Source organism: Nyctereutes procyonoides, unplaced genomic scaffold (genome assembly GCF_905146905.1).
Source record: "Nyctereutes procyonoides isolate TBG_1078 unplaced genomic scaffold, NYPRO_anot_genome, whole genome shotgun sequence".
In the NCBI taxonomy this organism is placed as follows: Eukaryota; Metazoa; Chordata; class Mammalia; order Carnivora; family Canidae; genus Nyctereutes; species Nyctereutes procyonoides.
In genome coordinates this window covers 15,699,174-15,725,207 of record NW_026575144.1, presented here as the reverse complement: position 1 = coordinate 15,725,207, position 26,034 = coordinate 15,699,174, and the positions used below count along the sequence as shown (strand labels likewise).

Below are 26,034 nucleotides of genomic sequence, written 5' to 3'. Positions count from 1 at the left end.
GTGTGATACTATCCACAAGCATGCTTGGCATTCCATGGCTTAAAAACTGGGTGTGGGCACCCGTCTACTCTGGGCAACATAATGTGCAACTTTATTTTTGAGACATCTTATTGAATTTTGGAGAAATCAGTTATCAATAGGCTTTCAATAGATAAAACACCATCTTCTATTTGGTGGCATTTGTCACTAGAAACAGATTTGAGCTCTCATAACTTGTTGGGAGGAAGATCAGACCGGCGGTCTGGTCGGTTAGGTCTAGTCTGTCAACACAAATGCAAATGTAAGTCTAAGAAATTTACAGCTTTACATGGGGGGTGGGGAGGGGAGGGAGAGGCAGGGTAGGACGTGCACTCCAGCAGTATTTCAGATAGCAAAACAGTTGAAACAATGTCAAGCTCTACAATTAAGAAACTCTTAAATTACCTCATGGCCAAGAATATAACGGGATATGAGATGGAACATTTTCCTAGTGTCTTAAGAGTTTTGACAGCGGGAACCAGGGGGGTGCTGGGGGGCGCTGGGGGGCTCAGTGTTTGAGCATCTGCCTTCAGTTCAGGTCGTGATCCCGGGGTCCTGGGATCAAGTTCAGCACTGGGCTCCCTGCAAGGAGTCTGCTTCTCCCTCTGCCTATGTCTCTGCCTCTCTCTGTGTGTCTCTCATGAATGAATAAATAAAATCTAAATAAATAAGAGTTTTGATTGGGGCCAAAAGTGGAGGACACTGGTATGCACACATTCCACAGAGAGGTGCCAGGTAAACCCCAAAGGACTAGCAAAGAAGTGGCCAAAGTGGCAGTGTGAGCATTACCTCAACACCACCTTCAGCTTATATAAGAGATTTCTTTGAAGAATCGGAAGAAGTAAGGGCTGTGGTTGTTATCCATCCCCTGCCATCAGGAGGAAGGGAGCCCCTCTGCCCACTCAAGCCAGGTGAGGGTGCCTCAGGAGCACTGCCTGTGAAGGGTGCTTGCTGGAAGGTAGAGACCAACCTCTCACTACTTGGCTGGATGACCACTGATGTGTAGACCCTCCAAGAGCAACCCTTCTGCCACTGGGAGGCCCTCACCTGCATGTATGAGGAAGTTACAAGTTTCCCATGGCCAAATGGACTGGAGCCATCTTGAAAGGACCCTATTCAGGTAAGAGAGGTGTGATACACCCCCGGATGGAAGTGCCTGGGGTTGGCAGTTGGGGACAGATGAGAACTTCCAGCTGGAAGTGCTCAGTCCACATACGGTGCTATGTTCTCACTTGGGTTAGGAGAGGGAAATACATCCATATCTCTTTGGGCCTCAAATTTCAATCAGGCCTGAGCTGGGGTAAGGAGACAAGCTTGAGTTTTGAGGCCAAGAGTTAATTAAGGACAGCATGGTGTTCATTTAAATGCAATATAACCAGATACTTATTGAGCATTTACTGTGTGCCAGGGGACTGGTACTATTCTACTCATTTTACAAAGGAGGAAACTGACTTCAGGTCAGGTAACCAGCTCAGGGTGATAGAGCTAGGGGCCTAGGAGGTCTGTCTGGTTCCCAAGCCCATGGTGAGGCCAGTAGCAGCCACAAGCACAGAGTCTGGCATCAGAATGCCTATGTGGTTCAAATCTTGGCTCTATTGCTCAGTAGCTGAGTCACCTTAAAGAAATTATTTAACCACTCTGTGTCAGAGTGCACACCTTTAAAATAGACATAGTAATAGTACATCCCACCTAGGGTCATTTGGAAGATGAAATGAGTTCATACAGGTGAGTGCTTGGTATATCTCTTGGCCTTAAAGATGTTAATTATAATTATAATTATTATTCTATTGATTACATCCCATTAACATCCTAGAATGCTTAGGATACTGTATTAAGTAAAAAAAAAAAAAAAAAAAAAAAAAAAGGAGGGGCACCCTGGTGGCTCGGTCAGTTGAGCATCTGACTCTTGGTTTCGGCTCAGGTCACAATCTCAAGGTCATGGGATGAAGCCCCACATCAGGCTCCACACTTCGTGGGAAGTCTGCTTGGGATTCTTTCTTTCTCTCTCTCTCTCTCTCCCCATCCCACTTGTGCTCTTTCTCTAAAATAAATAAATAAATCTCTCTCTAAAAAAAAAGAAAGAAAACATTACATTGTTTGGACACTGTGATCATAACCATATACAAAATAGTTTTATCCATACAAAGGGAAAAAAGGAAATAATACTTCCCTTATCTCTCTTTTATAAGAATATGAATCTATTTGGAGGTTAGTTGGGAAACCTCTGGCGTTCTGCTTGCAAGAGGATGTAAACAATCAGGGTGTATATTTTATGCAGAGATTAGCAGTCAGTATACACAGTACCCCAGATGCCAGAAGATGCATATTCATCCATCCATTCCACTTATTAAATTCCTACTGAATATTAGGTTCCAAGATAAATGCTGTAATATAATCAACACCAAATCACTGAATGCTGTCTTAGGTTGAATTGTGCCTCCCCACTCCTGGTCCCCCACTCCAAGTTCATACATCAGAGTCCTAACCTCAGTACCTGATGATATTTGGACATAAGGTCTTTCTGGAAGTAATCAGGTCAAAGAGATGTCATCAGCATGGCCCCCAATCTAATAGGACTGGTGTCCTTTTTTTTTTTTTTAAGATTTTATTTATTTATTCATGAGAGACACACAGAGACAGGCAGAGATACAGGCAGAGGGAAAAGCAGGCTCCCTGTGGGGAGCCCGAAGCAGGACTCAGGATCATGCCTTGAGCTGAAGGCAGATGCTCAACCACTGAGTTACCAAGATGCCCCAGGACTGGTGTCCTTAGAAAAAGGGGAAATTCAGAGACAGATGCCACACAGGGCTATACCTGGTAGCAGGTGGAGCAGCCTGCATGCATGGAAAATGAATGTTAATGCTGTGGGCATGTCTGGACCCCACACCCCGTGGATGCATGGTCCACCTTGGCCTTCCTCACTCCGCCGTGCAGTGAAGTTCCCAGGACATTAAGAACTATCAGTATAGGAGCGTACCCCAAACCATTTCAGCTGGAATCTCTGGGGGATGGGACCCAGGCATTGGTGTATTGTAAAGGTCCTCCGAGTGATTCCCACGTACAGTCAGGGGCCGGAACCACTGGGCTAAACAGATCTTAGGTGGGCACTAATTTTAGTAGGAAAATTTAAATTTGTTTTGTGTGGGCTGCTAATAGATGCTTCACATGTTTTAAAAATCTGTCCTTACGGATTCTCATTATGGCCCATAGGGCCGGATCGTATAGCTGCCACCTGAGGTGTGAAGGACCCCTGCCCCTTCTGTGTCCTAAGTCATGTCCCAGATTCACAGACTAAATGGCCAAGAAGGAGCGGGTGGTGAGAGGATACGGCAGACGAAGGGTAAGAGGCACATGTGTGACTAATCTCATAACTTCAACTGCAGATGGAGGTTAACATGAACTATTATTCATACATCAGCCTCGCTGTGAACAGGTGAATTTAACCCATGGCCAGGTGCTGTCCCTCCTACTCAGCAATTTTGTTTGCCAGAGGGGAAGTGGGTGCATCTACTTCCGGCTTGGGAAGGTTCTGCCCTCCCTCTTCTGGTTCTGGAAGCTCAGAGCTCCTACCACCAGGCAGGCGCACTCCCTCCTCTCCCCGCCTGCCTCTCTTCTCACAGGTGGCCAGCAGGGTGGGCTCGCTCCCGCTCTCCCCCTCCCCCCAGATAACAAGATTGACCCAGAGCACGAGAGAGCCCTAGAACACCCCAAAGTCCACGCCTCGAGCTGGGTTTGCTCCCTTGCATGTCCTGCCAGCTCAGCTCTCCTCTGTGAGCTTCTGGAGGGAGAAACCTGGCCTCGCAGGTCCCCTGCAAGCCACGCAGCCACATGAGGGCCCGGGTGGGCTGGAAGGGGTGAGGCTGCGCACACCTGAATTAGCATGGCTTTTGATTTCTGGGGACTCTGCAAGTCTTCTGCCTTGACTGGTTTCCTCATTTTGTTTTGTTTTTTAACATGTTCCAAAAATGCATCATTTGCTCTGGCACCCTGAACACAGCAAGCTTGATTCCCACTCCCTATCCCTAACTCCCATGTTGCCTTGGTGGCCCCCTCACCGTCCCCTTCCCCTACTTCTCTCTGAGCACCATTACCAGTAGAAATACTCTATGTTATGCCATTTGTTCCTCACTTACTAGTTACATGCCCAGAAGCATCTATGATGTGCTGGATGGCATTTTAAGAGCTTAAGGAAGATCAATTCATTTTTCCCTCACTGCCCAAATTAGTTGTTTTCCTATTTTTGACAGTAACCACCCCCCGGCCAACCATGTACCAGGTCACCAGTGGAGGTTCCCTGAGCAAACCTTCCATGCTTCCCTTCGCATCAGCCCCAAGCCCTGACTGATGCCAAACCCTTTCATCTCCTTCAGAACGTGGTGTCCTTTGGTTCTTGTTTTGTTCTGTTGGCAAGTGTTTCTATGAGTTGAATTATGTTCTCTTCCCCCTCAAAGAGACACATTGGGGTCCTGGCCCCCAGCACCTCATAACGTGGCTGTATTTTGGGATGGGCTCTTTACAGAGGTATGAAGTTCCAGTGACATCATGAGGGTGGACCCTACGCCAACATGCCTGGTGTCCTTATGGAAAGGGGACATTTATACAGAGAGGCACACACATAGGGAAGATGGTGTGAAGACATAGGGAGGAGATGGCCATTGACAAGCAAGGGCAGAGGCTTGGGACAGAGCCTGTCCCCAGCACCCTAGAAGGATCGATCTCAGACTTACAGGCTCCAGAGCCATGACATTCTACTCGTGGTGCTTTGCAACAGCAGCACAGATATTGGGAATGGCACCCTCCCATCTTCATTCTCCCCCTCACATCCTGCCCCTAAGCCCTTGAAATCGCTTTCCTGGGTGAGCACCACTACCGCAGTGTTTCTCCCTAGACGATCCACTGCTAGGCCGACTTGTCTAAAACTCTGTTCTTATGCCATCATTCTATGGGGAGACTCTTCCAGAAAGCCCCCCAGGGCTGGGAGACCAAGACCATGCTCCCATGCTGGCACTCAAGACCTTGGCCCAGAGCAGCATTTTCCAAAGTGGAGCTGTTAACCTTGCTGGATGCCCAGGTTGACAGGTGTGCCCAGGTGGTGGGAGAAGCTTGCTTACCTGTTGAATGAACTCAACTAGCAGTCTCCTCTCTCTCCTTTCCCTTATAGATATGTGCTAAGATTCTCCAAGAATCTAAGGAAGAGCTTCTCAGCTTACCTGCCTACAGAGCCTCTGTTTTGGGAGTATCCATAAACATTCCTACTCAGCCCTCAAGGCTGGAGATTTCAAATGCTAACTTTGACCGTAGCTCTAAGCATTCACCATTATATCCCCAGCATCTAAAAGAGTGACAGTATCAAATACTTAATGAATAGATGGATGTGGCATCATCTATCCTGTCACAATCCATTTCCAATTAATCAAATGCTACCATGCCACTGCCTTGTTCATGACGGCCTCTGGCCTTCCTACTGTATGGACAGAACACACCCTGTAGCCCCCAATCTCCTCACTAGATCCATTTAAGTGTTGCCATTCAAAAGGCTGCTCAGATCTGACATCAGCTATCTCAGCTCCCAGAGTCTTTACATCTAAGAGAATGCTTACATCTTTACCTCTCCAGCCTTCTTTTGTCTCTGAAAAAGTTGAGATTCTTACTTTAAAAATGCTAACTCATTGATGTGCCTTGGATGACTTTGTCTGATATATGTGTGCCTCTATCTTCCCTGCTAGATTATACATACCTTCAGGGAAATCAGTATGTTGGGTGTTCCCCACAGAACTTTTTTTTTTAAATAGGCTCCACACTCAGTGTGAAGCCCAATGTGGGGACTTGAACTCATGACCCCAAGATCAAGACCTGAGCTGAGATCAAGAGACAGTCACTTAACCAACTGAGCCACCCAGGTGCTCCCCTGCCCCAGAACATTTTTGGGCACATTACCAAACAATATTTGCTAGGAACATTAATTCCAAAAGGAAAACAAACCCCACTAATATTACACTTCTTCTTCTTCTTTTCCTGTTTTGAATCTCTCCACTCCTAGTAATACTTTATCTTTTAAGATCTGCTACTTCCCATCCTGGAAAAAAGCAGCTTTTTTCCTGTATTTTCTAACACTTTCAAACAAGAATTGAATACTTTTCCTTGCTCCCTTAAGGAAGCAGACTTTCTTATCACCCACTCACTCTTTAAGACTTGCAATTACATTTCTGTCTCGACCAATTTCTGCTTCTAAACTCCTTTTCTTCCTCTGGCCTCTAGAATGAGGTGTTCCTTAAGCTTCTACCCTTGGCTCCTCTCTCCCCTCTCTCCTTGGCAGTCACATTCACTCCTGAGGCTTCAGCTGTAACCTCCTTTATAAAAAAATAAATAAATAAAATATTTTATTTATTTATTCAGAAAAGACACACAGAAAGAGTCAGAGACACAGGCAGAGGGAGAAGCAGGCTCCATGCAGGGAGCCCGACGTGGGACTTGACCTGGGACTGTGGGATCCCGCCCTGAGCCAAAGGCAGGCACTCAACCTCTGAGTCACCCAGGTGTAACCTCCTGCTGTGAGAGTCCTAAGCCAGTACCTAGAGCTGTGTTTTCTGGTACTCACTGGGCATTGCCGCAAATCTCACATACCCCAACTTCTACAAACCTTCATCTCTTTCTTCACAGCCCACACACAAACAGAACATAACCCCAGCAACACATGAATCTTACCTTCTTCCTGAATTCTCTCTTTATAGTCTTAGTAGGAACAGCTCCCAGCTACAGGCTTGAAATTTAGCCTCATCCCCTCTGCCGTCCCCCTGGGCTCCCCAGTATGGTCATGTGGCCATCACTTACAATCCCCAATACCTTCCCTCCACCTGGTGTCTGGCATTCAGGTGTCTGGGGCCCTGGCTCCAATGTATTCCTCAGTTTTATTACCTAGAATCTCCTAATACTTCAGCTCCAGGCAAAGTATTTGTGAGTGGCTCTCTTCTCAGAGCACTGACATGTACCACTGCTCGTAGCAGGGCTGCTATCACCACCCTACCCGCGGACATGCATCCCAGAATCAATTTCCATGTCAGGGACGGTAATACCAGCGAACAATCAAACTGATGGTGCAACCATGTTGCAAACTTGGTATCTGTGAGATAACATTACATGACAAAAGCAAGATATATTTACAAACAATTTTTATAATTTTTCATGTGAAGAAAAATGTATGAGGGAATACATCCAAATGACAAAAAAAAATGGTTATACTAGAGTAGTGGACTTGTGAATGAGGTTTTTAATTTTTTTAGATTCTAAATTTTACTTAGTGTGTTTTTTAAAATACATTTTTATTTTTGGGGCGCCTGGGTGGCTCAATTGAGCATTGGACTCTTCAGTTTCAGCTCAATCATGAACTTGGGGTCATGAGATCGAGCCCCATGTCAGGGTCTGCACTCAGCATGGAGAGCTGCTTGAGATTCTCCCCACCTCCCTCTGTCCCTCCCCCTGCTTGTGTGTGCTCTCCTCCTCTAAAATACATCCTTTAAAAAATACATTTTTATTTTAGAATAGTTTCAGAATTACAGTTATCTTGAGTAGATGTTATAGAGAGTTCTTATATACCCTAGACTCCATTTCCTTTATTATTAACACCTTACATTAGTATGATTCTTTAGTCACAACTAAATGAGCCAGTACTTTCATGTGGTTTCTAAAACTTAAAAGATAAAATACCTTTGGTTTGGTAAAACCAAATAAACAACATAGAGGAAAATGTCATTCTTTCTATAGCCTCTAACTCCAAGTTAGTAACCTGATATTTATTATTTTTCTTATTACTTTGGTTTCCTCTTGGCACAGATTGTTGGCTACAAATTGGAACAAATTTTTAGTCTCATTTGCCATATGTTTGTGCCTGTAGTTCATGTAGTTGAAACTTAATTGTTGGATAAACATTCTGGAAAGTGTTTTCTTGAACATGAAGTTCTATATATATATATATATATATATTTTTTTTTTTCTAAGTAAGCTCCACGCCCAGCATGGAGCCCAATGTGGGGATTGAACTCAAAACCTTCAGATCAAGACCTCAGCTAAAATCAAGAGTCGGATGCTGAAACAACTGAGATACCCAAGTGTCTCAAGTTCTTTTTTTTTTTTTTAAAGTATTTCTTTTTTTTTTCTTTAATTTTTATTTATTTATGATAGTCACACAGAATGAGAGAGAGAGAGAGGCAGAGACATAGGCAGAGGGAGAAGCAGGCTCCATGCACCGGGAGCCCGACGTGGGATTCGATCCTGGGTCTCCAGGATCGCGCCCTGGGCCAAAGACAGGCACTAAACCGCTGCGCCACCCAGGGATCCCAAGTGTCTCAAGTTCTATAGATATGTTTAAGCCTTGAGAATCATCCCCACATCTAGAGTCTCATGTTGTGTGCATTGCTTCGCCAGCAAGTCTGTAAACTCTGTGGGGTTTTTCTCTCCTCCCTGTCCCTCCCTCCTGCTTTTTCTTACGTCCAATAACACCCAGTCCAGATCTCGTCTGAGAGCATATGCTCAACAAATGCCACTTGTAATAAATTGTAGAAGCAGGACAGGTTCTAGTAGATGGAGTATGGGTGTTAAGCTCCTAAAAGTAAAGGATTCTTTATGAAATTTGTCCGAGGTGTCAGACTTTGACTTTGCACACCAGGAGGCTGCAATGTTTTCCTCTGCATCATTCAAAGAAGTGGACATTAGTTCTAAAATGATAAAAATCCTTAACACACCAAATGTTACATATTTTGAAGAACATATTTTCAGCTTGCTTTTAATGTCAGACTCTAGAAAATGGACTGTGGGGTTGTTGTTTGTTTGTTTGTTTGTTTGTTTGTTTGAATGTTGCTCCCCTAGTGAATTTTCTTTCTTCTAACTGCCAGGTTAGTTTTAAAGAATCCTTCTGGACACCTAGCAGTGAGAACAAATCCTATAGATTATGCAAAGAAATAACTGAAGTAGCTATGTACAGTCCTACTTTTCATAGGAATATAAGACAATATCTTTTTAAACAGAACTGAATAAAATCTTGAATAGGTTTCTTCTCCTTTTATTCATTGATAGATCTTTTTATTTTTTAAGAATTTATTTATTTATTAGAGAGAGAGAGAACATGAGTGGAGGAAGGGGCAGTGGGAGAAGCAGACTCTCCTCTGAACAGGGAGCCTGATATGGGACTCCACCCCAGGACCCTGGGACTAGAGATGCTTAACTAACTGAGCTCCTCAGTTGCCCCTATTCATTGATAGATGTATTGTCATCTTTTAGGATAGTCTTTGCTTCATATAGCCAGAACTATGACACTAAAATAAACAATTTCTGCACAGTGTCCTAAGGTACATTCTGTACCTAACCTTAACTGGTCTTGGAAAATCCCTAAAAGCAAGCTAAACAAACAATGTAGCATTCTTGTATCTTCATGTGAGTCTGTATCATGTTACAAAACATGTGAGGAGCAAAACTTTGTTAAACAAATTAAGAAGTGCAAAAAGAGAAAGTTTCATACTTTGGGTTTACTGCAGTTGTTTATTTTTTACTATTTTTTAAGATTTTCTTTATCCATGAGAGAGAGAGGCAGAGACACAGGCAGAGGGAGAAGCAGGCTCCATGCAGGGAGCCTGACGTGGGACTTGATCTCGGGTCTCCAGGATCAGGACCTGGGCTGATGGCAGCACTAAACCATTGAGCCACCCGGCTGCCCTACTGCAGTTGTTTAAATTTAGTCAGTGCCAAAGTCAATCATTAGATTATAATTCCAAGAAAAATGCTAAGGAGTAATAAATAAGAATATGATATTCACAGCAGGTGACTGAAGAGCCCCAAACCAAAGTTAAAAGCAGCATCTCTGACAACTTTCAAGAGAGCTGTGTACAATTAAAATTGACTATTTTATTAACTACTGCATAATGTTGCTTCTTTGCAAAAGTGATTTGACTATCCAAGAGCATTGCTATTAATGATTTATGACAGACTGACGTTTCATAAGCAAGCCTAAACAGAACTTTCAGTTCGTCTTGCTAAAAAGTTACTTGGTGTTATGGAATGGGCAGGATCAAACTAGCCTTTCTTGAGGCAAGACATGCTTTTCGAGACATTTGACACTCTAAATATAGTTCAGCAGATGTGAAGCATTGTGCAATTTTGCTAATGAGCTTTGAGCGAGCAGAAAGAAATGGGCTGGACGGTACCAGAAGTAGCTAAAGCATACGGTGACCCAAGGAAGCTTCTGGAAAGAGGTACCTCAAAAGGTGAAGAGTGGATTGACAGGCAATCCTCAATTTTGGGGGGGTACATTTTTGTCCTATCTGAAATTTAAAATAACAACCATTTTTTCACAATCAGAAAACAATACCTGGATTTGCTTTTTGGAAAAAGACAATATGAATAATGTGTTAAAGTTTAACCTCTGATGTCTGAAAAAAAAGGAAAATATTACAAAAATGTTATTAGACCATCCAGTTCTGTTGTGGCTTAAAAAAAGGTTCCCATTCACAGCATACCAGCTCCATCTGAAAGAAAGTAGCTCTGCTCTTTCATTCGCTGACATTGACTGTGTTTAGCATACTGACAAATATTCATTTTGGAGAATGGATTAAAGTTATCACAGTTACTGGAAGTAACAGAAGTTGTGTCGTGATATATAACTGGGATGCTTAAAGATCATTCCCAGACTTATTCTTCTACCTAAAAGTCCTCTTCTTAATTTTCAAAGCTCTGGAAGATAATTTCTAAAAATAATTCTCGTTGGATTATCAAGTGCCTAAGTGTGAAAATATAACTGAAATGATTCTTACCTGGTGATGCACCTCAGAATTTGTTGGGCAGTTCAAAGTAATTGGATCACAGTCCTCAGCTGGGGGGAAAAAGACACAAGGCTTGATAAAGAACATGCTCTGCAGCGTAAGGCCTGTAATTAGGACTCAATTAGGGGCTGCCTGGACATCTGGTAAAATCAAGAGGGCCTTGGGTCTCATGTCCTCTCTGCTTCCATGAATGAGGCCCCATAGCTATACCTCCACTGCCTGGGAGGGCACCAGTCACAGTTCCCACCTAACCCCTGAGTATTTTCTTTTAAGATTTTATTTATCTATTGACGAGAGATACAGAGAGAAAGAGAGAAGGGGGCAGATAGACACAGGCAGAGGGAGAAGCAGGCTCCCTATGGGGAGCCCGATGCAGGACTCAAATCCAGGACCCTGGAATCATGACATGAGCCAAAGGCAGATGCACAACCACTGAGCCACCCAGGCACTCACCCACTGAGTACTGAGTTTCAGTTTCCTGCCAGCCCACAGAATTACTCAGATGAGTCAGTCACATACTCTGCAGAATCAGGGGCACTCCATCCTCTTGCTACTACCACCCTTAGCCGCTGCAGTCCCTGGTTGTTCATGCTGTTCCCAAGGCCAACCCCAGAGACCTTGCCTGGCTGGCAGTGTCCCCCTCTTCCAGGCCAGGAGCATAAGTGACTCTGAACTGCTGTCCTTCTCATCTGTTAGTACCAGGTATGTGTGGCCATCCCCCTAACCCCAGGGCAGGATCCTTCCCCCATCTGGGGGTGTGAACAGGAGGTGATCAGAACAACTGGCATCATGAACAGCATGGCCCACAACTATGGAAGACACCGGGTCATAACTAACTTTGCTGACACAGTGAAGGCTGCCTGGACAGAACAGCCAGTTGCTGGCAGACTTGCACTTTGGCCTACACAGCAGTATGTTGTCTTTGTCCGATGTTTGTCTTCTCTTCCAATCTAAAATATCCTTGTTCTCAAGGTGAAATTGTTGTTGTCTATATCCCTGTTCCATGGCTGTTTGGCAGCTGAGCTTTAAGGAGTCCATCTATAAGGGTGGTGACAGCACAGCTCACCACTGAAGTCCCAGCTACCAAGGGCTGGTGAGAGCACGTGCACTCAATAAAAAAAAAAAAAAAGTGCTAGATATCTCTGTGCCTGACACCATAGGTTCTGAATTACCTTTAAAATCTGCTGAAATGCACTAACTGGCAAACTCTCATTACAGTTATACCTGGAGATGCCACTAAATGCAAACATAATCTTAGGAGAGCTCCTGAAGGTAAGAGAGAGGATAGGCATGCCTCGCCCTGGCCACGAGAGCTTACTGTTTTGCTTCAATTTCCCATGGTCACAGCACCCATTGCCCTAGAGCATCCTACAGTGGTCATGGTTGCTTTGACCCCATAAATTAATATTAAATTTAATCTTTATAGATAGAAGTTGACTTGACAAAATGGGGTCCCATAGACCTCTTAGTTCACATAACTACTATGGCCTGATGTAAATTAATCAGGACCTTCAAAGATCAAAACTTATTATATGAGACCTGATAAGTGAAGGACTGATTATCTGCTGCTTCTCCATTTAACAGCTAAATCTGGCCTTTCTTAAACCTGAAAGAAAATGAATGGCACCTCACAGAGCATTACTGCAACCTTAACATGGTGGTCCCATCCACTAAGGCCCCATACTCGATGCCCAGTATTATTGAAATTCCTGACTCCATCCCATCAGCCACTAGTAAATCCTTGGCTATTACAGATGTGGCTAATAGGTTCTGTTCAGCGTCTGCTTTAGCAACCTCTCAGCTGCAATGTGCCTTCATCTCTGAAGGCACCCATACATGGTGACCAGGCTACTCATGGGGTACCTAACAGACTTGTCCTAGCAGCACATGGTCTTTGCAGGCAAGATCTTTTTTTTTTTTCAGGCAAGATCTTAACTGTACCCAACCTTCTCCAGGATTAGGGGTGTAACATTACAAGGAGGACATCCACCTCTGAGGACATCCATTAGACATATTTATCCAAGCCATATACATATCCACAAAAGAGCTCACGGAAAGGGAATGGAACATGCCCTCCTCCACCCCCTCCAGTTCCTCCCCCCACCCACCCACATGGCCCTGCCACCTTGGCTAAATTCCTAGGAATCATTTGGTAAACAAAGGGCTGCTCCACCTCTGACACTGTCAATAAAGAGTACTGGACCCTCCCAGTACCTACAAGTTAATACAAGCACAACATCTTTTAGCTCTTCTGGAATACTGGACACAACATATTCCCTATTTACATATTTTAATTACTCTCATTGCTACGGTTACTTGCAAATTGGTCCACCATAAATTTGGCTCCCTCCAACAAAACTCTACAACCAGCATTCTCAGAGACCCCTTCACTCTAGGGGTTTAAACAACCTCTTTATTTTCTTCCAGAAGTCTCTGGACCACCCATGCTAGCTATAAGTTGTCCACATGCTTCTGATGCAAGAAACTGCCCTCCCAGGTCCTTCTTTCTATCTCCCATTAAAGCAGCGATTGCTGGCTGCATGCTAGGCTCTTCTGGAAATAGAGGCTTGCTGACCCTGTACCTGTGAGCCTCCATGCCCTGCCACACATTATGCCTTGGGTCATGGAAGCAGCACTGTACAAGCTTGACATGGCTTCTGAGGCCTTGCTACTGAGTGGAGCAAAACTTGGATCCTCTGGTGTATCCCACCCATGGAAGGCGATGGCCTCCACTATCCTCAGTCCCTTGCCAGACGCCATGGAGCTGGAAGAGGTTACTTTTCTCAGATGCCTGGGTTACCTGGAGGACCCCTTCAGATCAACTGAGTGAGTAGCAGTGGGGGTTTGTAGACTTTACGCATGGTACCACCACCATCATACATGATGGAGCTCATGGATAGGTGTGCTTTCCAGCCCTTTCAGGATGTCCCTTATAATAGACAGGATTCAAGGGTCAGCACGATTGGCCAAACGTTGAGCAGTCATCTGAGTGCTGGATGCCCTGGCCAACAAATGGTCCCATCAGCAGTTTTATTTATTTATTTATTTATTTATTTATTTATTTATTTTATTTTATTTTATTTTATTTTATTTTATTTTTTTTTTTTTTTTACAAACTCTTGAACCATTGCCTAACACTTGCTCACTCTGGGGTAAAGAAGTCTGGGAATCTTTTGCCTCATAGATGAACAGAATATAAATCAAAGTAACAGATATCTCTGCATATAGTAAGATCATAGTATAAGGCCTTGTTAGAACATGATCTATCCCCTTTGGAGTTCCAGACATTACCAATAGTGACCAAGACATTTATTTCACTTTTCAAAATACACAATGCCTATCTAAAATTTATGCCTTCTAGGGCCGTGCACTCACTATTCCAATGCTACACCACATGGTCCATTCTCTCCTGGTCAAGTGTCTGTTTTGTTGTTTAGAGAGGCCTTTCTATACCCTGTAAGTCTTAATCATCACTAAGATTTAGATTGATGCCGTGGTACCACGGAGTCAACTGTGGTATAAGATGTTAGATTAAAACTCAATATTATGTGCTGCCATGGCATCTGGTAAATCATGAAGGCCTCAAAAGGCAGAGGTACAAGCTCTCTGCACTGTGCTCTGTGGATAATACCCCCTAGCTAAACACCAGCCACAGTTCCCACTTACCCCAGGGTATTGAGTTTCAGTTCCCTGCCAGTCCAAAGAATTACTAAGATGAGCCTCCCTGGGGAACCAGGGCACTCCATCCTCTTGCTACTACCACTCTTAGCACCACAGCCCCTGGTTGTTCATGCTGTTCCTGAGGACAACCCCATGTGAGCCTGGCGGGCTGGCAGTGTCCTCTTTCCCCTAGGCTATGAGCATAAGTGACTTGTGAACTGCTGTCCCTCTCATCTGTCCAGTGTCAGGTGTGTGTGGCCGTCCCCTCACCTTAGGGCAGGATCCCTCCCTCCCCAATGGGGTAAGTGGCACTCCAAACCCAATTCCCCTCTGCTTAATACCACATCACATTCCACACTGTTAAGCCTTTCAGAGGGCAGAGAGTGGGACTATACTTGTCTTGAGAGCTCAGCCTCCTAAAAGTCAAATCAAAGCCACGTCAGCTCTGTTGTCAAAGCGGGGATTGCCAGTGAAAGTCAAAGGAAACTAAAATGCATGTGAAATGTTTAATATCTCTCAGAAATTTAACTTTGGGGTAAAAACCTCCATTTTTAAGGAGTCTGACATATGTGTTAATGTCGCAGCTCCCGAACTTGTGGTGAAGACAGCACAAACGTGTTAAAAACTGATTTTGGTCTATGAGATTTGAATCTTTACAGAATTCAGTACTGTACTCTCAACTTGAAAGTTGATGGAAATAAAGAATATTATGAAAGAAAGGTTTATGTAAACTTTTAGTTATAAAGCTTTAAATAAAGAGTCATTTATCAGGAGCCAACAGTTACAACTGAATAAAAGATTGATTGATTCATCTCTTTTTATATTCGTTAACATTCACTCACCTATTAAGTGCCGGGCTGCTGGATTTGTTCAAACAAGAGGCTATATTCACTGCCTCCTACATGATTCCAACTAAAAAACGTTTTTTTTCCCCTTAATAGTATTACCTGAGAAATGTAAACTAAAAGCATGGTTTTTCACAAAGATTCTACATGATACCTTTTGAGGCGAAAGAGCAGTGGGGATCTTGCCTTGGCCTGTGCTCCCCGAGATAGACTGCTCAGTATTCTGACATCCAAAGCACCTGCTCTGCTGGTTAACAATGCAGACTACCGGGCTCCACACCTGACTTCCGTAAGTGCAATCTCGGTGGGGGACCCAGAAATCTGACATCCAACAGGCATCCACAGAATTCTAATGCACTCTGGCAAAAGTAATAAGCCTGTGATTTTAGTCACATTGATTTTCAGAATGCTTAGTGTCATAATGGTCAACCCAGCATTTTTGTAAAAGCGTGGGTTTTTTCCTCAATAGGAGGACAACTGGAACTTATGTAGTTACTTTTGGGCAGTGGTACCCCAAACCCTCCCGTGGTCATATCCCTTTCTGTCTCCTCCCTGCCCTCCACAAAAGAGAAAAAACTTGTGGAGGATGGTCACCTTTGTATTCAAATCCTAATTTGGGGGAGGACAGTTGATTTGGGAGTTGACTGTAACAGGAGTCCTGGGCAAGGTTGAGGGGAAGGCAGTGAACCTTGGAATGAGCAAGAGGACCAGGACACAGCAAATTATGCAGGTAGTAAGGGTGTTCAGTTTCCTCTTTAGAACAAGGAAGCCTATTAACAAAATGCTGTCAGTCTACGAGGGGTGAAATCGTATAAAATACAGCATGTTAGCTTGCTAATTTTCAGGCAAACATTTCTATTTCTGAGTTCTTTTAACAAATTCCTTCATCTTTGTGCATTTTTCTCATTATTTAAATTGAACCACTACTTCTACATTTAGCAACAAATTGCTCTAAAAGGTTCCCCAAATATCATCTATGCCTGAGTTCAAATTCTTCAAACTTAGCAATAGAGTTAGTCTACTTCTCTTTAACTCAAAATCACCTCAAAAAAACTTTAACAGTAAAAAAGCAGTAACCCTAGAGAAAAAATAACATCTTGATTGATTTATGATGTATTTTATGTGTAATTTCCCCTCAAAAATTTGAATTCTTTTTCCAAACACATTTTCTCTCAATTGCGAAGAGTCACAGTCCCTTCAGAACACTCAAACCAACAGTTTCTACAAGATATCAGAGGCTCTGTGATCTAAAATAAGCCCCACTCATATTGCAAACTGCATGATCTCATCCTTTTTAACGGCTGTGTAATACTCTACACAAACACATACATATCTTCATTCATCTGTCAGTGGCTACTAAGGTTGGTTGTGTATCTTGGTTGTTACAAATAATGCACCTGTCAGCATAAGAGTTCATATATCTTTTTGAATTAGTGTTTTTGTTTTATTTGGGTGAATACCCAGTAGTGGAATTACTGGATCATATGGTATTTCTATTTTTAATTTTTTAAGGAACTTCCATACTGTTCTGCACTATGTCATATACCTGAAACTGATGTAACATTGTACCTCAACTATACTCAAAAAACTTTAATGAAATAAACCTCACTCTTAAATTAGTCCTGAGGTTAGGGCTTGCAGGATCTCACAGAACAGCTCTTAGAAAAGAAGACTGACAGAATGAATCCCTGAAATCTCTAAAATCAGGGGAGGCAGAAGCTACACATTTGTTCTCGATAAGAAAATAACAACATGTTTCATCTCAAAAACACACTCATCACTAAGGTTACTTTAGATTTCCACAGTTGATTTATGATGAAAGCACATAATTCCAAAACACTCTAGTCTGGACCATGAAGGAATCATTTTATACTACTCATGTATACAGTAAGAATATACTGGAAGTATAATAAAGATTTTGTGAAATATGCTTAACTGCTTAAGAAAATAAATTTTGAAGACTTTTTAACCATATAGAAATTGTTCAAGTGAATTATGGTAAATCTTCTGTTAAATAAAGCAGGACCCCCTAAAATTCACTTAAATGTTAGAGTCTGAGTATGGACTTAATTAGATTACAACTACTCTTAACTCTATGCATTAGTTTCTGCACTGATTCATATGGGTTTTCTTTCCCTAAAAACATTTATAATGAAAATATTACCATAAATGTTTAATGATACTATTGGCCCTATTGACATGTTTAAAAAAAATACTAGCAGGTATCAAGTCATAGATATTATTGAATGCGAATATTGGAGTAAGTTTTTTTTTTAAGATTTTATTTGTTTATTCATTATTGAGAGAGAGAGAGAGCAAGCATGCGTGTGTGGGTGTGAGTGCAGGGAAGGGCAGAGAGAGAGAGAATCTCAAGTAGAGACCACGCCAAGCAGGACCTGACACAGAGCTCAATCCCATGACCCTGAGATCATGACCTGAGCCGAAACCAAGAGTCAGACACTCAACCAACTGAGCCACACAGGTGCCCTTACATCATGTCTTATACATCATGTCTTATACATCTTCTTTGGAGATAAGAAATTATGTGTTTAATTATACTATTCTCAGTGACTAAAGACAGAAGTCTTAGTCACCTTTCTCATAAAGATGGTTTTTACAGTCATGCTACTTGTAAACTCAATACCATCTTAATTAATGTTTTGTAAATCTCAGATTACAGGAGAAACACAATAATAATACAGTTACTGTAGTATCACATTGCTAAGCAACCAGTCTTTTTTTTCCCCCAAAAAAACAGGAAATCACTTTGAAGGGTGTTTAAAAAGATCTTTAGACAGATCAAACCATTACATTGCATTTCCAGAGTCACTGCAGCTCAGGGGTCATCTCAAGAAGCGACATTTTTGCCACAGTGCTGGGAAGCATCCTCAAGCCTTATTTTACACATTTATTTGCCAGATTTTCCTCTACCATCTGATGGTCTCCTGTGTCAGGCACCAGTCAGGACTCATTTCACTGAATTCTTACTAGTGTCCTGGAAGGAGGATGATAACATTGCCCTTCCTACACGAGACAGGAAACTGAGACCCTGAGATAAGAAGCCACCATTCTGGAGGGCACTCAGAGTCCAGCAGGTAGTCTGGCTACAGTTTGGCTCTCTTGTCTATATGCCTCCCTGGGGGACACACCAAATCCTTGAAGCCTCAGACAGTCTCTTAAAGAGAGCTCTGTGTCCCAACCACTCAGGTATGCATTTACACACAGGTTCCTGGGCCTGGCCCAGACCCAGGGACCCAGAATCTACATTTTAAACAAGCTCCCCCACTACCCTCTGAGGAATCTTCACTGCACACTGAAGTCTAAGGAGCACCACTCGAGACTGCCTCCCATCTGTCCCTGGTCGCCTGGCTTGCACTGGCCACCTTCTCACTGACTAGATAATCAAATCACAGACTAGAGGGTTCCAGACACTTAGAAGTCATTCACCAATAAGGGGAAGGGGAGAGTGAGCTTTCCAGAAGCCTCCCTGAGTACAGCCAGGATTTGGACTCAAACCTGGCCTTTGGTTTCTTTTCACTACATCACTTCCATGCCCAGGACATGCAGAGGAGGCAAAAGGAATGCAACTCTAGTGGTACCATTTCTGTGTGTTAGAAGAAGAGTCTGGAGAGTCAGGAACAGAGGGAGGGAAGCCTTGGCTGAACCCTGGACTTAACCCCCAGGTGAACCCTGCCAGGGAGCTCCCTCTCAATTCTCTAGTCGGGTGACCCCATGACTGCCCTCTCATAAGGACTGCCAGGAAAACCCACATTAGTGGGTGGTGGGAAATCCTACCTCTTCAGGAAGCTGAGACTTCTGCCATCTCTGAAGCTGGTCAGATCTGACTATTCCCCAGCCCATCCATTCCTCCTCTCTGGGTTATCAGCAGAGTACAAGGTAAATGCTCCAGTAGGGCACCCAGCAGCTTGGCCTCTGCAACAGACACAGCTTTGCAGACTGCCCCACAGAAGAATTATGAAAGGCTAAGCCTAGCCACATCTACACCAGGGCTACATTACATTAGCCTGTGAATTACAAAAGATAGGTTTTTGGGGGGCTTTTTTTTTTTTTTGCTTTGGGGCCTGACAAGCATCCTTTGTCCCTCTGTCTGCTAACAGAAGCCTCTTTCTTGTAGTTTGGGCAGAACTAACTCCATGCCCTCCCCCACCCAATCTCAAGATGCAGACCTGAGCAGTGTCCTCCATCTACCTGATGGCAACAACTGACTCATGGATGGCCAAACGACCCAAGTTACCCATATTACCAGTCATTCCTTGAATTGTGCTATGGGTACTAGGGGAAAGGCTCCCCCTTGCTCTGCCATCTTGACAGGGCATCGTGTAAAGCTAGAGGTGTCTCTGACCACCTTTTCCACCAGGAAGGCAAAGCCTGCCCCACAACGGACCCTACACAGACAGATGAAGACAGAGCCACGAAAGACACAGAGAGACTGAATCTGAGAGCCTCGTTTAAATGCATGGACCTAGCAGTGTTCAAAGACCTTAAGCCAGCATGTCCCTCCTCCCTTTTAAAAATCAGCTTGAGTTAGGTTTCTGTGCAACCATGCAACCCAGAGGCCTGGCTATCCTCATTTTATGCATGTTAAAAACACCACAGGAATTTAATGTATAATTTATAAGAAGATAACTTATAGATTTTAATAAGAAAATCCATGCCTGAGATAATCAACAAGTCAAAAGGTAAATTATCAGCTTGTTTCTGTTTTATGACTTTAAATACCGAGAGATGACTGTGACTAGTGCTTTGTTCAAGATGTTAAAGTAATCAAAGTTCATGGAGTTATAGTAACTGTACATACCTTTAGGGAGTCCCGTATCCTGAATGGGATATTTGTCTGGCTGTGGAAACCAACAAAAGAGGAGAGTTATTTTTAAACACCATCGTTCAATTACGAGATCAAAGTGAAAAGAAATCTTTGTTTGAGGAAAGTCATAATTTTAGTTTAAAACCTTGCAAGTTTCTAGCTGCAGATCTACAACAGGCCGGACCCATTGCTCATTTTTATCCTCAGCCTATACCAATGAAATCAAGGTTGACAAGAAGTTAATGTTGGAACACGAGACAGAATAAGCCTTCCAAATTTCCTCAGCTCTGACCACAAAAACCACACTTCCTCTCTTTTCTAAAAGGCTATTTCCCCCCATTTCCCGTAGTTTAAAATTGAGGAGTTGTTTTCATGAATTATAGGAATAGACCCATTTCTTGTCTGTTTCCACGGCATTCGTTTGGGTCACCAAGCTTGTGTATCGAGCAGAACTCACGACTGCAGAGCTCTGTCCTGGGCTGACTAGGACAGGATTTAAAAGCCAACCAGCCTACAGAGACTGGTTGTACATGGACTCACCATGTACAATTTTCCCCAGATCCTCGGTGCTCTGGAAGGGGGCATACCATTGGAGGGAATTCAAAAGAGCCAAAGCGCTTTCCATCGTGTATCTTTTTCTTGGTACCTCTATGCAGGTATTCTAGAAGCTTCAACTTCTGATTAAACAGTGTGGCCATTCTCTGATGACTTACATGAGAGGAGTGGGAATGTGCCCAGTCCCCCTACCCTGTCCCCTAACCCTTGCTCAGCTCCCATTCCCCATCTGGGCTTTTGGGTCTATGCCCTCCAGCCTTAAAAAAAAAAGTCGCACCTTCCAACTTGCCTGTAGGTCTTGTGCATGTATGTCTTCCTCTGACAGAGGAGAAAAAGAAACAGATGTGGAACCAGGGATTTTGTTTTAAATTCCCCTCCTTGCAGTTTCTTTGGAAGTTTCAGAACCTCTAGAAGCCTCCAATTCCTTTTCCACAGAAGAAATCAATCAATCATGGAGAACTTAAAGTCAATTTTTCCCTCAGACTGAATTCTTCTAGCCAGTCTGTTCCCCAGAGCATGGAAAACACAACTGTACTATACTTATCAGACTGTTTTTAAAGTTCATGCTTGCCTAATTTCCTCAGATAGACTCAGGGTTTTTCAAAAGAAGGAACTATAATCTTTGCAACTGCACATTTTAACTCAGTGTTAATTAAGCATCTACTAAGAGTCTGCAAGAAAGAACCAACAGGCTGGACTGAATGTAGGTTTCCTGGAGAGACTGACATTTGAGCTAGGTGTAGAGAATGCCCAAGAACTCAGGTGACCAAGAGGAAGGAGCACAGTGAGTGCAGGGTGTGGACAGAGAGGAGCGAGTTCAGGTACTGTGAAGAGTGACAGGTGTAGAAGCAGAGAGGCAGGCTGGAGGGGGACAGGGTGGGATATGAAATGACGAACCAGTACATTACATGGAAGATGCTAGAAGTGAGGTGAAAAGATTTAAGTGGGTGCCATTCTGGGTTCTTGAGAGGTTTGGTCCATCAAACTTTGCTTTCTGCCTAGCACACATGTGGGAAGACATTGAACAGTTTTGCAGGAACTCACACAAGCAAACAATTCTGGCTCAGCGTGGTAAAAAGTAGGGGTTGGGCTGTGGAGAAGGGAGCTGCTCAAGGCCCTGGGGCAAGGCAAAGAAAGCATCACAGGTCAGAGAAGCCTGAACGGAAAGAGGAAGAAATACAAGGAGTTCATTAGGTGAGGAAGCAAGGAGATTTTCATTTTCCTCACCAGACGGAACAGTGCTAGTAACCTAGGAAGGTGGGAAGGCGTGGGGTGTTTCTGGAGCAGCAAATGGCTACACACGACTGGCTTATCGGGAGGGATGCTGAGAGGAGGTCATGGAGGACCGCATCTGCCCCGCTGAGGAGTGTACGTTTCATCCCTGGAGCACCTGCACTGTTATGGGCTGACTTGCATCCTCCCAAAAAGATCTGTTGAGTTCCTAACCCCCGGTGCCTCCAAATGTGACCTCATTTGTTAGATGTGCTGCCGAAGCGAGCACTGTGACCTCATTTGGAAATAGGGTCACTACAGACGTAGATCTAGGACTAGTGAAGATGAGATCATAATGGAGTAGAGCAGAGCCTCAATGCAATAGGATCGGCCTCCATACAAGAGAAGGGACACAGACCCAGGGGGAGAACCCAGCCACGGGCCAACACAGAGAGGGAGCAGATGGATGCAGCTACGAGCCGAGGACCACCAGGGGTTGCCACCCAGCACAGATGAGAAAGGATTCTTCCCCAAAGGTTTCGGAAGAATGGCCCTGGGGTCACTTTGGTTTCAGACCTCCCACCTGCAGAAGGGTGGGCCGCTTAGGTCACCCACTAGGTGGTCCTTTGTTGCGGCAGCCCCAGCAAACTGACCCAGGAAAGGGCTGGAAAAATCACTTTGCCTGGAGGCAAGGAGCAGAGGTAGCTGTGACCCAAGGTGAGAGGGGAGGAGAGCGTGATGTCAGGAAGAGAGTCGGGTCTGCGAGCAGCACAGGTCAGGAACTGGGAAGGGCAAACTGGTAACACCTTGTAGCAGCCAGAGGCTCCAGGACGGGGCCACAGCCCAGGGAGTGGTGGGAAATATCCACAGGGCCAGTCCATGCTCTGTTTTTCTGGGATGCAGGGACAGGGGATGTTTTCACATCCATTTCCACTGTGTGTCCAGCGCTGTCCCCCACACCGCCACTTCGTGCACTGTGCTAAGTGGGAACTCAAGACATAAGAACGAACACTTCAGATCCTCGAGAGACTGAGGTGCCTCATGCATCACCAAGACTTCATTGAATTATATAGCGTAATTATACTGTTGTATGGATTTTGTTATTCTAACTAAATTAATCTGAATTTTTTGTGACTGAGCAGCTTCTCTCCTCTGAACACTTAAAAAAAATTCATGTGTCACACATTCTATGCATAATAACACATGTAATGTAGCCAGAGGCATTTATGTGGTTATACGCAAGAGGTGGTGCCACACAGCAGAGCTGTGAGATTTCTCCAGGCTGGGAGTTTTTATATGAATTATATGAATCTGTTAACTTTTATCGCTTCATCTGCAGAATGGGGTGGCTGTCCTACCATCTCATGGACGAAAATGAGATATATGTGGACGAAAAATGATATATGTGAAATCCTTGGTAAAAATCATAAGCAGCAGACATGCCACACAGTGGTTATATGAAGGCAGGGCAGGGACCTGAAACCAGCTGCTGGGTTTGAATCGCACCTGGGCTGCTTCCAGGTTGGGCAACTTACCTCACCACCCCTGAGGTGTCTCAGTTTTTCAACTGTAAAATGGGCAGTGCTTACCTTATAGGGCTGTTGCAGGGATTACACGGGATAACTCATGTGAATCAAATAGTGTATGCCCAGCAGGCAAACAGGCAGCCCCCAGGGATTGCAAAGTAGTTCTCTTTTGTCCTTCCATCTCATATTAAATATTTTGAATTTTGAAGAAGAGGAAGTTACAAGTAGATGGACAAGTATTAAAAATAGACATGTAGGGACGCCTGGGTGGCTCAGCGGTTGAGCGTCTGTATACAAAGACCTGATAAAATTGAAGATCACAAGAACAGAATGTAATAGCCCTGAGAAACCCAAAGTTTATTACATCACAGAAAACAATGATAAAGAAATTTATCTTGGGAAAGCCTTCCTTTGGGGTTTCTGATCTTTATGTAAATACTGAACAATAAAAATGTAACAAAGGGAAAAAAGGAGTAACAAGAGTTGTCACCATTAATGTAAAGTTTGTAACTTACCATGTTAAAGGATAAAGTGCTGGGGTCTGTGTCTTCCACTGGCTCCTTTGCCATATGATCTGTTAAAAAACACACACACACACACACAACAAATGGAGAGTATTTTCTTTAATTTAAGAGCATAAATGTGTCCTTTGAATTGTCTTTGGATCAACGCAAGCTACCCTAGTCAGGCTTGAGAAAAACTTACCTTCAATCATTATAAGAAACAAAATAGGAAGGAATGGGGTCAGATCGCATCAAGAAAGAGATTAAGACAAACTTTATTTTTAAAAATACCATATTTGGGATGCCTGGGTGGCTCAGTGGTTGAGGCTCTGCCTTCAGCTCAGGTCATGGTCCCATGGTCCTGCATGGAGCCTGCTTCTCCCTCCTCTGCTCTCTCTCTCTCTCTCTCTCTCTCTCTCTCTCTCTCTTTTTCTCTCTCTCTCTCTCTCCCTCTGTGTGTGTCTCTCATGAATAAATAAAATCTTTAAAATAAAAAATAAGGGGATCCCTGGGTGGCGCAGTGGTTTGGCGCCTGCCTTTGGCCCAGGGCGCGATCCTGGAGACCCGGGATCGAATCCCACATCGGGCTCTCGGTGCATGGAGCCTGCTTCTCTCTCTCTCTCTCTCTCTCTCTCTCTCTCATAAATAAATAAAAATTAAAAAAAAAACACTTCTGTGTTTATAAAAAAATAAAAATAAAATAAAATAAAATAAAAATAAAAATAAAAAAACCACCATATTTTAAACAGTTTACTTGTAGAGATCCACAAACACTCGGAGTTACAGGTAACCATGAATTATTACACATGGTTCCCATGACTCTCTGGCATAATTTAACTTTGAACAAGAATGACATGATCCTGACTTCTTCTTCTCCTGTATTTCTTACTCTTCTGTAATGCGGTTTTATCATTTTAAAATATTCAGCTTCTGGCTGTGGTTCAGATAAATAATAAGTCAGCAACCTCCCAGGCACATTATCAAACAAAGTGATATTGATTTCCCAAGATTTTTGTCTCTTTATTTACCACTTGTTGCATTTAAGGAATTGAATGAGGAAAACAAGAAAAAGGTATAGGCCTTGGTCGAGGCCACCACTAGATGTTAAGAATTTGTTCAAATTAGGAAAAAGCTCCCCTTCTCCAAGACCATTGACCAGACATCTGCCAGAAAACTATGTGAATAAAATCACATTGGTTTGAGTGAGGTCCTGTAGGTTTGTGCAGTGCACAACCTAAAAACCCTAAGCAGAAGCCTTAAACCAGCCAAAAGCCAACTTAAGTGGAATTAAGTATACACCATGGACCAGGCCCAGGAAATGCCTTTGGGGATCCAAAAGAGCATAGCAAAATGATTTATTGAGATATCAGCTTGTGTTTGTTCTCCCTAAATATCTCCCTTCTAGAATGTGTCTGGGTTTTTCACATATATTTTTGCCTGAGAAGTGCTGACAATGCCCAAAGGAGAAGCCGTGTGAAGGGAGCATCTCTCTACATGTTTGTTTTATGATGGCCTAGTCACTGAAGAGATTAAATGAGGTGGCCCAGGGGAATGGGGGCAAATGGAGACAGCCTTCTGTCAGCGTCCTCCCATGGAGCGGGGGACAGATGTCTGCATCTGCCCGGGTGGGGACGGTGCCCCGGTCCCTGGCAGAGCCCCAGAGATAGCTAGGCCACAGCTGGGGATGCATGAAGGGGACTTCCCAGCCCTGGCAGAGACACCGTGATTTGCGTCTGGCACAGAAGCAGACACTGCTGGACCTCAAGGGTCTTCTAAGGCTCAGACCCTGAGACCATCAATGCTAATCCACGGCTCCTCCCAGCACCATGTCATCTTCTCAGATTCCTCTGTGACCCCAAGGAGGGGGCTAGGGCCCCAGCCCAGTGGAATACAGACTTAATATAGATTTCAATCCCTATAAAGAAAGGAAGAACCACCAGTGTTGCTAATTCCACCCTGAATTTGCAGGACTTCTGTGGCCCGAGTAATAGGTGATTATAACACCGAGCACACTCGGTGTTAAGTAACGGCAGTGCAGAGTGATGTGGAAAGGAGAGGAAGAGCACAGGCCCAGCCTGGGGT

At 43.8% G+C, this 26,034-nt stretch overlaps 1 protein-coding gene across 1 annotated transcript in view; it reads right to left on the bottom strand.

The window, feature by feature from the left end:
* EDARADD (EDAR associated via death domain) overlaps positions 1-26,034 on the bottom strand; it is a 59,962-nt gene that overhangs the window by 26,730 nt on the left and 7,198 nt on the right. The window contains exons 2-4 of the mRNA XM_055308910.1: positions 23,965-24,023; positions 20,151-20,190; positions 10,818-10,876 (exon numbers count right to left, since the gene is read on the bottom strand). Coding sequence (XP_055164885.1) covers positions 10,818-10,876; positions 20,151-20,190; positions 23,965-24,023 — 158 coding nt within the window. The remainder of the gene's footprint in view (positions 1-10,817; positions 10,877-20,150; positions 20,191-23,964; positions 24,024-26,034) is intronic.